At 40.7% G+C, this 12,974-nt stretch overlaps 2 protein-coding genes across 2 annotated transcripts in view; one reads left to right on the top strand and one right to left on the bottom strand.

The window, feature by feature from the left end:
• Window positions 1–672: 672 nt before the first annotated feature.
• Window positions 673–9,178, top strand: HHLA2 (HERV-H LTR-associating 2). The gene is made up of 6 exons (XM_050912222.1): window positions 673–736; window positions 1,888–2,208; window positions 2,660–2,920; window positions 4,805–5,095; window positions 7,712–7,800; window positions 9,117–9,178. Exons 1-6 carry the CDS (start codon window positions 673–675, stop codon window positions 9,141–9,143), a joined length of 1,053 nt encoding a protein of 350 aa, XP_050768179.1. The 3' UTR covers window positions 9,144–9,178.
• Window positions 9,179–11,157: 1,979 nt separating this feature from the next.
• MYH15 (myosin heavy chain 15) overlaps window positions 11,158–12,974 on the bottom strand; it is a 66,678-nt gene continuing 64,861 nt past the window's right edge. Inside the window, exon 43 of the mRNA XM_050912211.1 lies at window positions 11,158–11,289. Within this exon, the coding sequence (XP_050768168.1) occupies window positions 11,272–11,289 (18 nt within the window). The 3' untranslated portion in view covers window positions 11,158–11,271. The remainder of the gene's footprint in view (window positions 11,290–12,974) is intronic.

Raw genomic sequence — 12,974 nt, 5'->3', positions numbered from 1 at the left:
GAGAGCTTCCAGTTCATTGCTACTTAACTGACAAACCAGAAGATATGATGGGAGAATCTCCTCCTCCTTTGTATTCCTACCCTAGACTTCCATACACCCATTTTTGGAAGTTCAGCTGATGCCCTTTTGATCTGGTGAAGAGTAAAGTGTGAAAAGTTCTTTATATCTGCAATGTTTGCAAATGCAGGCAAATTTCCCACCCCAGAAAGTAAAATGTTGCAGTGATTAGAAATATATTTTAGGAAGTAGAAAAATCTGGCTTGACAAGGGATGTCTTACATCCTTTTGGAAATTGTACTTGACCCTTTTTCCTCGGTGTCCTGTTCACAAATGATGAAGATTAATGTTCCCTAGCCCTGTAAGAACAGTGAGGGTAAATACTTTCTGTTTATTAAAAATAAACAACAAGTATCAATCTGCAAGGGATTACATGGTAATGAGAGGGCCTCAACCGTTATGAAATGTATAGTACTACATAATGACCTTAAGGCCAAGAACCTGGGCCAAGACGGTTGCAAACAAAAACCATGATACAAAGGCCTATAGTCCTTAATAACCTGTACAAAGGAAATTATATAATTAGGGCACGTCTTTTACCTGCATTTAAACAGATTTTCTCCCCTCCTTTTATGTTGTCAGTCTGACATGAGTCTACTATGAACCAAAGAAGACATGAAGGGACAGAAAATACCATCTCATCTCATCTATTTATTTCACATAGGTGCTACACTTTGGGGTAGGTTTTAGCTCTATTGTTTATGAAAAATAATAAAGACAATTATTACTCATTTTTAATAGGGGGGAATTAATTAACTCAAACACTGTTTATTAATGGTAAAGAATCAATTTGGGGTAATGTAAAACACTCCCGAAGCAAAAGATGACTGTTTGGAAGATGGCTGCATGGATGGCCATGACCATCGAGCGTGTTGAGCACCCAAAGAGTTACCTGCCAACGTTTCTGCCCCACGGCTCGGCTGGTGGAGTTTGTCGTGTGACTGCTCAGCAGGCAGTAGTTGTCAGTTCGTACTGAGAATGGTTTGAAGTACATTGGCTGACTTTGCACTGGGAAGACTGAGGAAAAGTCATCCAGATTGCCCTACCAGAGCTGGAGAGGGCATCAAAATTTCCGAGAAGACAGCTGCAGCCTGACACTTGCTACCAGCCTAACAGGTTGTCTGACCTTGGCCAAGAAGGTCCATATGACGATGCTAAGTTAATCCAGTCAGTTTTTAAAAAGATTCATTTAAAATTGTTCTTTTGTGCCAGCAAGGCCTAAATTAAATGTTAACGGTAATCAGATGCTACCACTTGTGTGAATTAATTTTGAGGAATCCACACCTTAATTATGTCTGGGGGCTGGGACAGAGCTCCCTGACACTGTCTGTGGTGGTGAAGGTGTTTCAAGAAGTTCTGTCCACCCTGTCAGTTGCACCATCACGTCCTTTTTTCCTGTGATGTTACAACTGCTTGGCACTGTATGTGAGGTTATTGGTAAGCCAGGTCATTGCAACATGGCACTATGGACGTTTGAGTGAGTAGCAAGCTGCAGCTCAAAAGGTTTTGAGGTTGAAGGTGGTGCTTTTGGAAACGCATTTGAAGTTCAGGTGCTAAGGTGGCGGTGTGCTGATTTGAATATGTAGGTGCTTACTCAGCATATCTACTTAAACTGGTTATAAGTTCAAAGACCAGAGCTCTGCATTATAATATTGATTAAACGGAATGAAGACCCTTGCTGTCACGCTACAGAAAAGCCCTGAAAGAGCCATTGGCACTCTCAGTAGGAATGTGCTGCCTGTCAGAGCCTTCTTTTGTCAGGGATAAGGAGGGGCAGAAATATGCTTGTAGACTAGATTTAACTTATTCATTTGTACTTACGGGCTTTAGGTTTTACAGATCAGGAAACAGTAACAGGGCTGTTTTCCAAGGATTGCATCCTCCCTTGTCCTTTCCCACCTGGGGATGATGAAGTAATTTACTGGAAGAAAGGGAATAAAAATGTGCACAGCTACTACTACCAGAGGGATCAGCTGGCAAGACAAGACCCGGATTACAGACACAGAACACACCTTTTCCAGGAGAACATTCCGAGTGGAAATGCCTCCTTGAAACTTAGTAACCTGACCGTGACTGATGAAGGCCCTTATAATTGCTATGTGGGAACACAGCAAACTAAAACAGAAGTGGAAGTCACGCTCCGCGTAAGAGGTCAGTAAGACATCAGAAGTGCTTGGATCGCACCAGTGGAAATGAGATTACACCAACAGATTTTCTCATGTTATTTCTGCTATGGAATCAAAATCCTCCAACCCAATAGAGCCCCTTTTGGGCCTGATGGTGTTATCAAGCAATTCATTTTCTCTGGTGAAACGTTGTAACATGAGTTGAAAAATTACAGTGCAGCACTTGTTCTCGTAACCTACTGCACCGTGATTTCTAAGGGGTAATTAGGTAGTATACTTGAGTGGCTTCTCAGAACAGTACAGACCCTGGCATTGACAGTAAGTAGTGCTGTGCTTTCTTCTGAAATCAAACACAGATTAAATTTTGTTCTGTTATGTTTATTCTCCCCAATGTTATTTCAAAAGACCAATCACTTCAAGTTAAAAAGTATTTTGAAAGTATTAGGATTGATTTTAAAATTTTTTTTAATCTACAGTTTCCTCTTATTATGCACTGGAATACCAAAAGACAGACACAGAAAGGATGCTGAAGTGCTATGCCTTTCTCACTTACCCAGCACCACATATATCTTGGGTACAAGGCAATACATCCATCCAAGAAACAGATCGGGAGGAAACCAGGGATGGAGTTCTCTATTCTCTTAGAAGTGACCAGAACATTATAAATACAGCTGATCCTTATTACTGTCTTATTCATCTCCCTCATGAAGAGTGGGCTGCTGAATGGAAGATGCAAGGTAGGAATGAATGGAAGTCTCTTCCTGCATTGTTACTGAATGTCACAGCTGGTTTCAGAGCCAAATTAAATACAGTATTTCTGCAGCGGGGCAGCACAGATATGGGATGGTGCAACAGGATGCACCTTCCTCTTTGAAACTCATCTGTTACAATTACAAGGCAGCCTATGTCCAAGAAGTAGGGATGAGAGATGGTAGCTCATACTTCTGTAAGTTAGCTTTACTCCACACATTTCTTCCATATCAGTTTCACATTTCAAGAGGTGCCTAATAATCAGACTTTAAACTCTATCTAGAAAAGAATGAACTTGGAAAAAATACATGGAAACCTTAGTGAACCTGTGGGTTATATGAGGGAGGTGAAGGTTTGCCTGCTGCTTGAGATGCATATGCTCCTTAGTCCGTTTCCCATCTTTTGCCAGACTTTCATCTGTACCGTTTGATCCTTTCATTGTACTTCTCTTCAAGTGCATTCTTAAGTGCCCGGGTTGAGTGCTGGGGGTGCATGGGAGTGGAAAGCAGCAAGCACTGTTTGCATTTGAGCAAACAGCAGCTCATTTTGTTAGTTAAGGAAAAACAGGACTATGAAATTTCAACTCTCCATTTTGTCCTCCTCCTGAATTTCACTGGCAATTCGGTTCAGGTAAATAACTGGTACTTTTCAACCTCTCCTGTTTCTTAGGAAATATTTTTTAATTGGATCAAGAGCAATGCAAGAGCAATTCCCTTGTGAGATGTGCATGGCTGCTTCCATCGCCCTGATTTTCCCCTAAAGTGTACCCAGACACTCACAGTTCCTAATCCACTGCATATGCTTCAGAACTAGAGTGCAGTTTTTAATTTACATACAATAGGTTACAGTATGGAGGGTTTCAAGTATGGCATCATAGTAGGTAACACGTGCACCATAACTGTCTATTTTGTTAATCTATCCTTCCGATCCACAAGAGAAAAAGGTACATTTCATTACACTTTTGTTTCAATTTCCCTACATCCGTCTATCTTCTCACTGGAACATTTTGAAAATATACTGCTTTCCCTTTCCTTATATCATAGCAGTGTGGGGTACAGTTTTGTTTTGTTTTGTTTTGTCCTCATGGTTTTCAGCCCCACACCTCTGTTCACTCAGTCCCCCCCCAGAAACCAAGGCGTGGTTATACCATGTCAAAATAACATATTAGTTTCCTCTCCAGCAGACAGACAGCCACCACAGCCTTCCTTTGCAGCAAATCCCTGCTGTCAAATTGATAGTTGTGCCATGATATTAATTTGTCTTTTATTAGTATTTTATACATTAGCTATTAGTTCCACTTACCTGCTCTTTCCTTCCCGTTCCTTTTTTTTAAAGCTATTCATTAATTGTAAGTGTTCCACACAGACAGGTAAAGTACTTAAGTCCACCATAGCTGAAAGCTATTTCTAAGTAAATATAATATTTTTCTCTTTTAATTAAATTATGTTCTAACAGTTTTACCCTTTTGCTTTAAATGTGCAGGTATCTGATTAGTTGCATTTTCTCTCTGTTCCCAACATGTGGAATTTCATGCTACTTTACACAGTAACTTAGACTAGGCTGAATCACTTTTATTAATGAGCCTCCCAATTAGAGGAGAAATAGGTAAATGAAAACAAAATAATTTTCATAAGTATAGCTAATACCAATTAGATATTTTTATTTTTTTAAAGATAGGTTTGCTTTTAAAATCTTCAGATGCTTGTAGAAGCATACTGTGATGTTTGAATATGATATCAAAATAGTGAAATATGTTTTCATATTTGTCCACAGTACTATCAGACTTCAAAAAAAATTCAGAAAATGTCTAAATAACCTTCACAGTATTTAAAAAAAAAATTGCAGAGAATTCTTCAATTATTTTGTTTCAGACCAACTGTCTAACGTGGAAGGAAGTAGCACTGCAATTCCTTGTGAATACAGCAATAACACTGCAAACATTGAAGGTTTCAGTGTTGTCTGGACATTAAACAGAAATGCAGTGATTTCAGTCCTGGCCTCCTTCAATGGTACATCTCACTCTTACCAGCCTCGAGTCCAGATTAACCAAAATGACTTTTCACTGATGTTGCGTGATCTTACTGCAAATGACAGTGGAGAATATCTGTGTAATATTTCAACACCTCACTACACAAAACTTACTGTGAGAACTTTGCAAGTTGGTAAGTTGCCGCTCTTTCCATTTCAAAGGATGAGGACCAGAGAGGGGATTGCAGAGCCAAAGGGTCAATCAGAAATCTGTAAAATATTGAGAAAAATCATCTTGTGTAATTAGGACAGATAGGTAGAAGAGATATTTTATTATTGTTGTCCCAGGAAAAAAATGTTACCTAAGATGTGTTTATTTAAAGACTTGAACTTTCTTTTTTTCAATCAGCAGCTTGTTGTGGCAAAGGTCTCAAAATCAGTGGCTGCCCTCAGTTGCCACTGACTGCCCTCAGAGCTGCGGGCACAGGGAAACTCTCAGAATCATGTCCTAAATGCTCCGCTAACAGCAAATAAGGTCTTTAAAGGTAGCAGGGAGATGACGGGAAGCCCAAAGATGTGGTATAAATTTGCCTGCAGAAGAAACCTTGTTGAGGAGAACACACAGTTGTTATTTTCAAAGCTTTAATTCTACACAGCAGGCCTTTTTTAGACCTGGGGATATATATGTTTATATGCATGCCTGCGTTTTTATGAACTGTAGTAAATTTCCAGCTGTGAAGTCTTAGTTACAGTTATTTCATTGTCTCCAGTTTCAAGGAGACTTACTGATTAACTTTTCTGTCTATTGAAAACTCTTACTGAAGGTTAAAAAAAATTTACACTAGCTTTCTAAAATTATAGTGCAAAAAATTTACAGATTTGTTCAAAAATAATATGCTGTTTGGGATGCAGCCTCCTTAAATCTCAGGCCAAAGAGAGGAGGAAAAAACCTGTTCAAACAGTAGCACATAGGCATTTTATGCAATTAAATACAGTCACTTAAAAGACTGAGAACTAATATAGGGCACCTCATTTGTTTTTTTTTTTTAAGAGAACTTGAAACAAGCCAGTAGGGCATGAAAATCAGAGGCAACATAGCAGAAAAGGGGCTAGAGTAAGTGGTAACAACTGCATATTTTTGTCTTTCTTTCTCCCCCCTCCCCCATGATAGCTTAGTTTCAGTCTGAAATCTTGATGTAGGTTGTGTTTTAAATGGGAGTGGCTACATGCAACCTGAAGGAGGGGAGTTAGCTTAAAGAAAACAGTTAAGTCAGACAAACACACTTCCTTGAAGCTCTAATTCCAGCATGATCATCTTTATTCTGTAAACCTAATATTGTGCCTCTGAAGTGGAGAGCATTTAGCACCTCCAAGGAGTTACACACTTAACTGATGCTCCTAACGTATGTGCACAAGTCCATCAGTCTCCCTATACATTTACTGGAGACAGACACACGCAGCTGTTCAGTCCAAATACGATGTGGGTCATCCTCTACAAATGCCTTTCTCTAGCTACTCTCTGCAGATGGATCTTACAATAGCCATAGGTGATACCAATTCCCTCTTTAGTGGCTAAATTACTGTGCCACTCACAGAATTTTCCTACTCATGGACTAGAAATACATTATACAGAACAGAGAAGACACTTACCAGAGAGATTAGCATTTTTGTGGCAGCACAGGCTGAAAGCAGATAAGCAGATAGAGACAGTAGGGTATAAGGGAACGAGCTAGATCAGTATATTGGATAGTGGTCATAGCACAGCAGCTGCTCAACCATCAGAAAGATTTCCAAGTGCCACTGAAAAGGAGACTTTTAAGGAGAAAAGTGAGATGAATTCACAATCATTTCAGAGGCCTTCTCCTGTGTAAAAAAAGGTCACAGCTTAAAGCTGCTCTACCAGAGGAACTGACAAGATATAAACACAGGTCTGCATGTCTGGACGGAGCCAAGCTAAAGGCAATGACTAGATTAAATGCTCTGTTTTGGCAGTTCTCATTTCTGAACTGTTTGCCAGACATCCATAGGGAGTTTCCAGAGGAGTGTAGAATTTTTCAAATTCTTTGGACGAGACGCAGCAGTGGAAAGGAAGCCTGAAGTAGAAGAACAGTACTTAGAGGAATGAGTCCTCCGGGTCTGAGTGTTCTCACGTTGAAATTGGCTGGAGTAGTGAGACGCTTGGTGCCATGCAGAGGTTTCTGCTAGACAGGCTCTTATCTCCTGTGGAACCCGTTGTTACCACCCACCTCAGGATCTGCTGCTTCTTGTGCCCACCTGGATTGCATGGTTGCATGATGAAGTTGGGAAATGTTTTAGATGAAAGATGCAAAGATTTCGCAACAGCAATCATGAAATCTATGGTCCAGGCTGGATAACGCTTACTGAGTATGTCTACTGGAAATCAGCAGTACCATTAATGGCACCGAGCACTGTACCTGGAGGCAGTGCTTACCATACTGGGCAGTTGATTGTTTTTAAATGGGACTTGTATTAAGAAGTCATCAAATCATATTACATGAGCACACATGGAATTTAGTATCAGCACAATTAAGTAAAATAATCTGCTTTCAGCTATTCACACTTAAGTCATTAAAGTATCACTTTAAAGTCTTATAGTATGGGTCAAGTAACTTGAACATTGTTGTATTATTAACATTAAAAAGAAACTGAGACACTCTCCCTAAATCATAGCTTTTAGATTATAAATGAGAGAAAAATCATAGCTTTGATATACTTATTGAACAATAGTCAACATTAATTTGTGATATAAAGCACTTCTGTTAAACTTTTTGGAATCTGTATTTTTAAAGAAAATTCAGGTAACACTGGGAAAATTGTGCTAGGAGTGATCGCTGTGGTGGTGCTGGTAGCAGGAGTCTGTTCCTGGGTCTGGTTCAAGGTATGTACAATCATTAGGGGATTTATTTTTAAAGTTAGTATTAAGCTTAAATCCAGACCTTGAATGTTTGACCAAAACATAAATTTTATTTTTATGGGTTAAGTATACAAAAAAGACTGAAATGTAGATGATAAGTCTCAGCATAAATACATTGTTCTCGTTCTTGCTATTTTCTGTGTCCTGGAGGCCCTCTTTGGTACATCTATGCAATAGTATTTTGGTTGTAACAATGTTAACATGCCCTTCCCTTGACGAGATGCTCTCCTGTGCTCATGAAAAGATGAAAAAGTTGGTTACCCTTCACAAATACTTTCTGATAACTTGCTTTAAAAACAATCAAACTGGTTAATTTTCTCTCACTTGTGTTTAAGACAAAAAAAACCCCAAACCAAAACATGGAGTCCCTCAAACAATGCACATACCTAGGCTTCATTAGGGCTCAAATTACTATTTCAATTATATCCAACGTCAAAGCTCACCAAAACTTCAGTGTGAAAAGTTACACTAATTGCTTTGTTTAGGAGACTGTTATAACCATATGGTCCCTGATCTCATCTCTCTACACATCGCTCCTGTTCACTGGAGTACAGCATCTTCAAGTGGATGCATTTTATTCTCGTGTGTTTGTAATAGGCTGGCTCTGTCTTAGAATATTCTGTCTCCTTCCTCTGCATTTGTGGTGAGTATCCTTAAAAAATGAACTTCAGCTCTTAGTCCTTAGGGTACATCTTTCTGTGTCTGACAGTACAGCCCTATCCATGGAGAGATACACCTTCAAACTCCCTGGGCCTTAAGGTTTTGTCACAGCCTGAATTTGGTAAGCTTCAGGAGATATTTTACGATGGTTACCATGAGGTTTGACAAGAACACACCAGAAAGACAACTCTAAGATGACTGAGTCTCAGTCTTTTTTCGTTTTTCTCTCACTTAGAGATTCACTTGCATGCTTCTTATTAGTCAATTTTAATGCTAACATGCTTTAGAGATGATAACATACTTTTGAGATGCAGCTGTTTAATTTAAAGAATTTAAGCAAGATTCATGTATCTTGGGACCTGTTGAGACCTTTAACATCATAATCAGAGGAAGCGGAACAGTTTACAGGTTAACTCAGCTCCAGTTACATAGATGAAGGACCAGATGGAAGAAACAGGAATGTTTGTGCACTGTTATGTGGATGTTTATTAATAATAATTAGCTAATGTTAAAATGGAAAATGCTGACTTATCTTTATAATGAGCATGTCTTGTTCTGTTCCCACTAGAGGATTGATTTTACACATCAGTAGTTCTTACAAACATTTTTGTTTTGACTAGAAACGCGGAAGAAGAGGAATCATATAAGCACCTTGACATACCAGAAGAAAATCCCTCTCTGCACACACAGATGCTACTGAGATGGCTGCTGAAAAGAACAAAGAGTTCCTTCACCTTCCCTATTGAGTTACATGAAGAGCCACATGGAAATGTGATTATCTGAGCAACAGTAACAAACAACTGAACTGATGGGGGGAAAAAAAAAAAAGGCAATTGACACTTGTATGTGAGGAGTTGGCATGAAAAATTGGAACTTGGATATCCTAAAGGGACAATGAAAAAGTTTCCACAGAAGAAGGTTCGGTTTTGAACGATTTTTTTTTTTTCCCCCCAGTATGAAGGAAAGAGAAGGCTTACTGTTTTGCACAAAATTTAGTATTTTATTTTCAAGCAAAGACAACTTCCCTGTTTAAAAGTGGGGAAGATCTAAGAGAACACCCTATTTCTGAGCCACAGGCAGTCCTGCTGGTACATGTCCCTCCACAGCATCTCCTATGTCTCTCCTGCAGCTGTCAAACAAAAGCCCTTTGGCTGGTAGTAGTGGAAGCTTTTAAACTGACTGTTGTAGTGGGTTGACCCTGGCTGGATGCCAGGTGCCCACCAAAGCTGCTCTGTCACTCCCCCTCCTCAACTGGACAGGGGAGAGAAAATAAAATGAAAGGCTCGTGGGTCGAGATAAGGACAGGGAGATCACTCACCAATTACCGTCACGGGCAAAACAGACTCAACTTCAGGAAAAATTAATTTATTCTGTTACTAGTCAAATCAGAGTAGGATAATGAGAAATAAAACCAAATCTTAAAACACCTTCCCCCCACCCCTCCTTTCTTCCCAGGCTTAAATTTACTCCCCTGATTCTCTACCTCCTCCCCCCCTGAGCGGCGCAGGGGAATGGGGGTTTGGGTCAGTTCATCACACATTGTTTCTGCCGCTCCTTCCTCCTCAGGGGGAGGACTCCTCACACTCTTCCCCTGCTCCAGCGTGGGGTCCCTCCCACGGCAGACAGTCCTCCACAAACTTCTCCAACATGAGTCCTTCCCACAGGCTGCAGTTCTTCACGAACTGCTCCAGCGTGGGTCCCATCCACAGGGTGCAGTCCTTCAGGAACAGACTGCTCCAGCGTGGGTCCCCCACGGGGTCACAAGTCCTGCCAGCAAACCTGCTCCAGCATGGGCTCCTCTCTCCGTGGGTCCACAGGTCCTGCCAGGAGCCTGCTCCAGCGCGGGCTTCCCACAGGGTCACAGCCTCCTTCAGGTGCATCCACCTGCTCTGAAGTGGAGTCCTCCATGGGCTGCAGGTGGATATCTGCTCCACCGTGGACCTCCATGGGCTGCAGGGGGACAGCCTGCCTCACCATGGTCTTCACTACGGGCTGCAAGGGAATCTCTCTGCTCCGGCGCCTGGAGCACCTCCTCCCCCTCCTTCTTCCCTGACCTCGGTGTCTGCAGAGCTATTTCGCTCACATTTTCTCACTCCTTTCGCTGCAACTGCTACTCCCCTGTAACTTCTTTTCCCTTTCTTAAATATGCTATCCCAGAGGCGCTACCACTGTCGCTGATGGGCTCGGCCTTGGCCAGTGGCGGGTCCGTCCTGGAACCCACTGGCATTAACTTTATCGGACATAGGGGAAGCTTCTAGCAGCTTCTCACAGAAGCCACCCCTGTAGCCCCCCTGCTACCAAAACCTTGCCACGCAAACCCAATACAACTGTTCATATGAAAAAGTTTACTTTCTGCTCTCCTACAAAACTCATACAGACTCTGACTGGCAGGACAGATGGAAGCTGGGTTATCCCAGCTTTAAGGGCTGTCCCCCTGCACAGGTTTAATCTGTGCTGCTTTAACAATCTGCACACGAAACACATGTGGCTGTGAAGCATGACTGGATTTGCCCTTGGTTTTGATTTTGTCAGAGATCTGCCAATTGGGATTTGTTCCAACATAATGAAGTGGGCTGTTGGCAAGATGTAATCTTTTATCGATCCCTGAGGCTCGGCAAAAAGGAAACACAAAGAAGTGAATGGAATACACTATACAGTCTCTTTGGATTTTCACTTGATGTTTATTTCTGTAAGTGCTTATTTTTTTCTACATCTGCTTTCAGTTGTGCCTGATTATATCAAGCATCTTCTCATATCTGTCAGCTTGGACTGTACTTATTCCTCTTCATGAACCTGAAATGAAATTGAGATAGTATACAACTGTGAAAAATGGAAGTGTTGAGGGGCTTTTAGAGTAAGTTCACAAGTAAATGACAAAAGCTTCTCTTCACTAATGCTTCTGCTCCCTGGTATTACCAGTTTGTGTCTGAAATAGACCAATCATCTAGCCAACCTTTGCCATCTTAATTCAGCTAACAATACAGATTTCTTGTCCTCATGCTAGAGTATATATCCCTTTGATAGCAGATGACTTCTATGCAACCCTGTTTCAATAGATGGTGGTGTTTGTTCTGAATCACACACGCTTCCTATAGTTTCCAGGAACACGGGTACTAGTAGCAGTAGACAAAGTATTTCTCATGCTACACAATTAAAGTAGTCTTGCCAGTGCCTGTCTCTCCCCAAAGGAGATGTGTCATGACTTTTGGGACAGTGCTTGCTGCCTGAACATGTTGCCTGGTGGCTACTGCCGTTACTGCCGCAAGTCCCTTTTTGTGGAGATGACACCTCTGCGTGTCCTGTTGAGCTCATCTTTTGACAGCGCAATACTCTGCTATAAGCCAGAGCTGGAATTGGTGTTGGCAAACTAGCATCTGACTAATAAAAACAGGCATCCACTTTTCTATGACTTTTGCATATTGGAGGCAGAAAGAGGGTCCTAGTAAGATACAAGGAATAAACAGCACTCTCAACAGTATTTAAAAAAATAAATTACTCTCATGGTTTGCCTATTTCAGTGTCTGTGTGATGCATGGCTTTGTGAACTTATATGAGTTTTCTTTTTTTTTTTTTTTGTAGGGCTGGAATAATTTAAAGAAAAATATGTGGAAATTCTTTTTACTCTTAAAAGCTGCAAAACTTCTTTTGAGCTTCAGTTACAGTACTGCTTCCATCATACGTAAATGTGTGAAAGACCAGATCTTCATGCAGTTTTAATGTAGCTCTGCCCTAGACAGTGGAGCTACAGTCATTTATATCAGTCAAAGGTGACTTTATTAGTCCAATATAAAAGCAGAAATTGGAGTGATTCCTTCCACAGAATGGTGGATACAGAAGAGAGAAGGAAGGTGTTGGGATCAAGTGTGATAAAAATAGCAAAATTAAACAGAAAGGGGTTTTTTTTTCTTTTGTCTTGACTCAGGAGCTGTCACCCCCATAAAACATATGACGTTAAGCATGGCAGTTTGTTTCACTTGCAAATGAAATAGATAAAGCAATGACCCAGCTCCTCTTTCTATCATTCCTACAAGTAACAACCCCACTCTTACTTGCTCTGGTCACCACAAGGCAAGCATAGATAAGCAAAGGTTTGCTTTCAGTTCCAAACCAAGTTCTTAGGCACCTTTTAGTTTCATCAATATTATTCGACTACCATTCTGCTCGAGTGCAAAATACCACAAATATATTTCTAGTTACTAATGATTTCCCAGCACGTAAGTGACTAATCACTAATATTTTCTTTTCATCCAGCTCTTCAAATCAATACAAGTTCATTGAAAAAGCAATGTTAAAATATCTGGCAATCTGCTAGTGCAGTAATCCCCAGGCTGTATTACAGACATAGAAGTCTACATCATCAGAGGGAGAAAAAGATGGAGCTTTTTAATATCCCTTGGAAAAAAACCCGAAGAAACCAAAATCACCAGTTCTGGAAACTTCTGGTTGCTGAGCACAGAGGTTAAATGACAACACCAAGA

Source organism: Gymnogyps californianus, chromosome 1 (assembly GCF_018139145.2).
Source record: "Gymnogyps californianus isolate 813 chromosome 1, ASM1813914v2, whole genome shotgun sequence".
Classification (NCBI taxonomy): Eukaryota; Metazoa; Chordata; class Aves; order Accipitriformes; family Cathartidae; genus Gymnogyps; species Gymnogyps californianus.
Note: the sequence above shows the minus strand (reverse complement) of the source record. Positions and strands in the feature narration are given on the sequence as shown.

Bases quoted from the DNA above. Each gene is read 5' to 3' on its own strand.
- HHLA2 (XM_050912222.1), top strand. From the start codon at position 673: ATGAAGGGACAGAAAATACCATCTCATCTCATCTATTTATTTCACATA. The intron at 2,921-4,804 runs GTAGGAATGAAT...ATTTTGTTTCAG, and splicing joins TGCTGAATGGAAGATGCAAG to ACCAACTGTCTAACGTGGAA. The intron at 5,096-7,711 runs GTAAGTTGCCGC...GTATTTTTAAAG, and splicing joins TGTGAGAACTTTGCAAGTTG to AAAATTCAGGTAACACTGGG.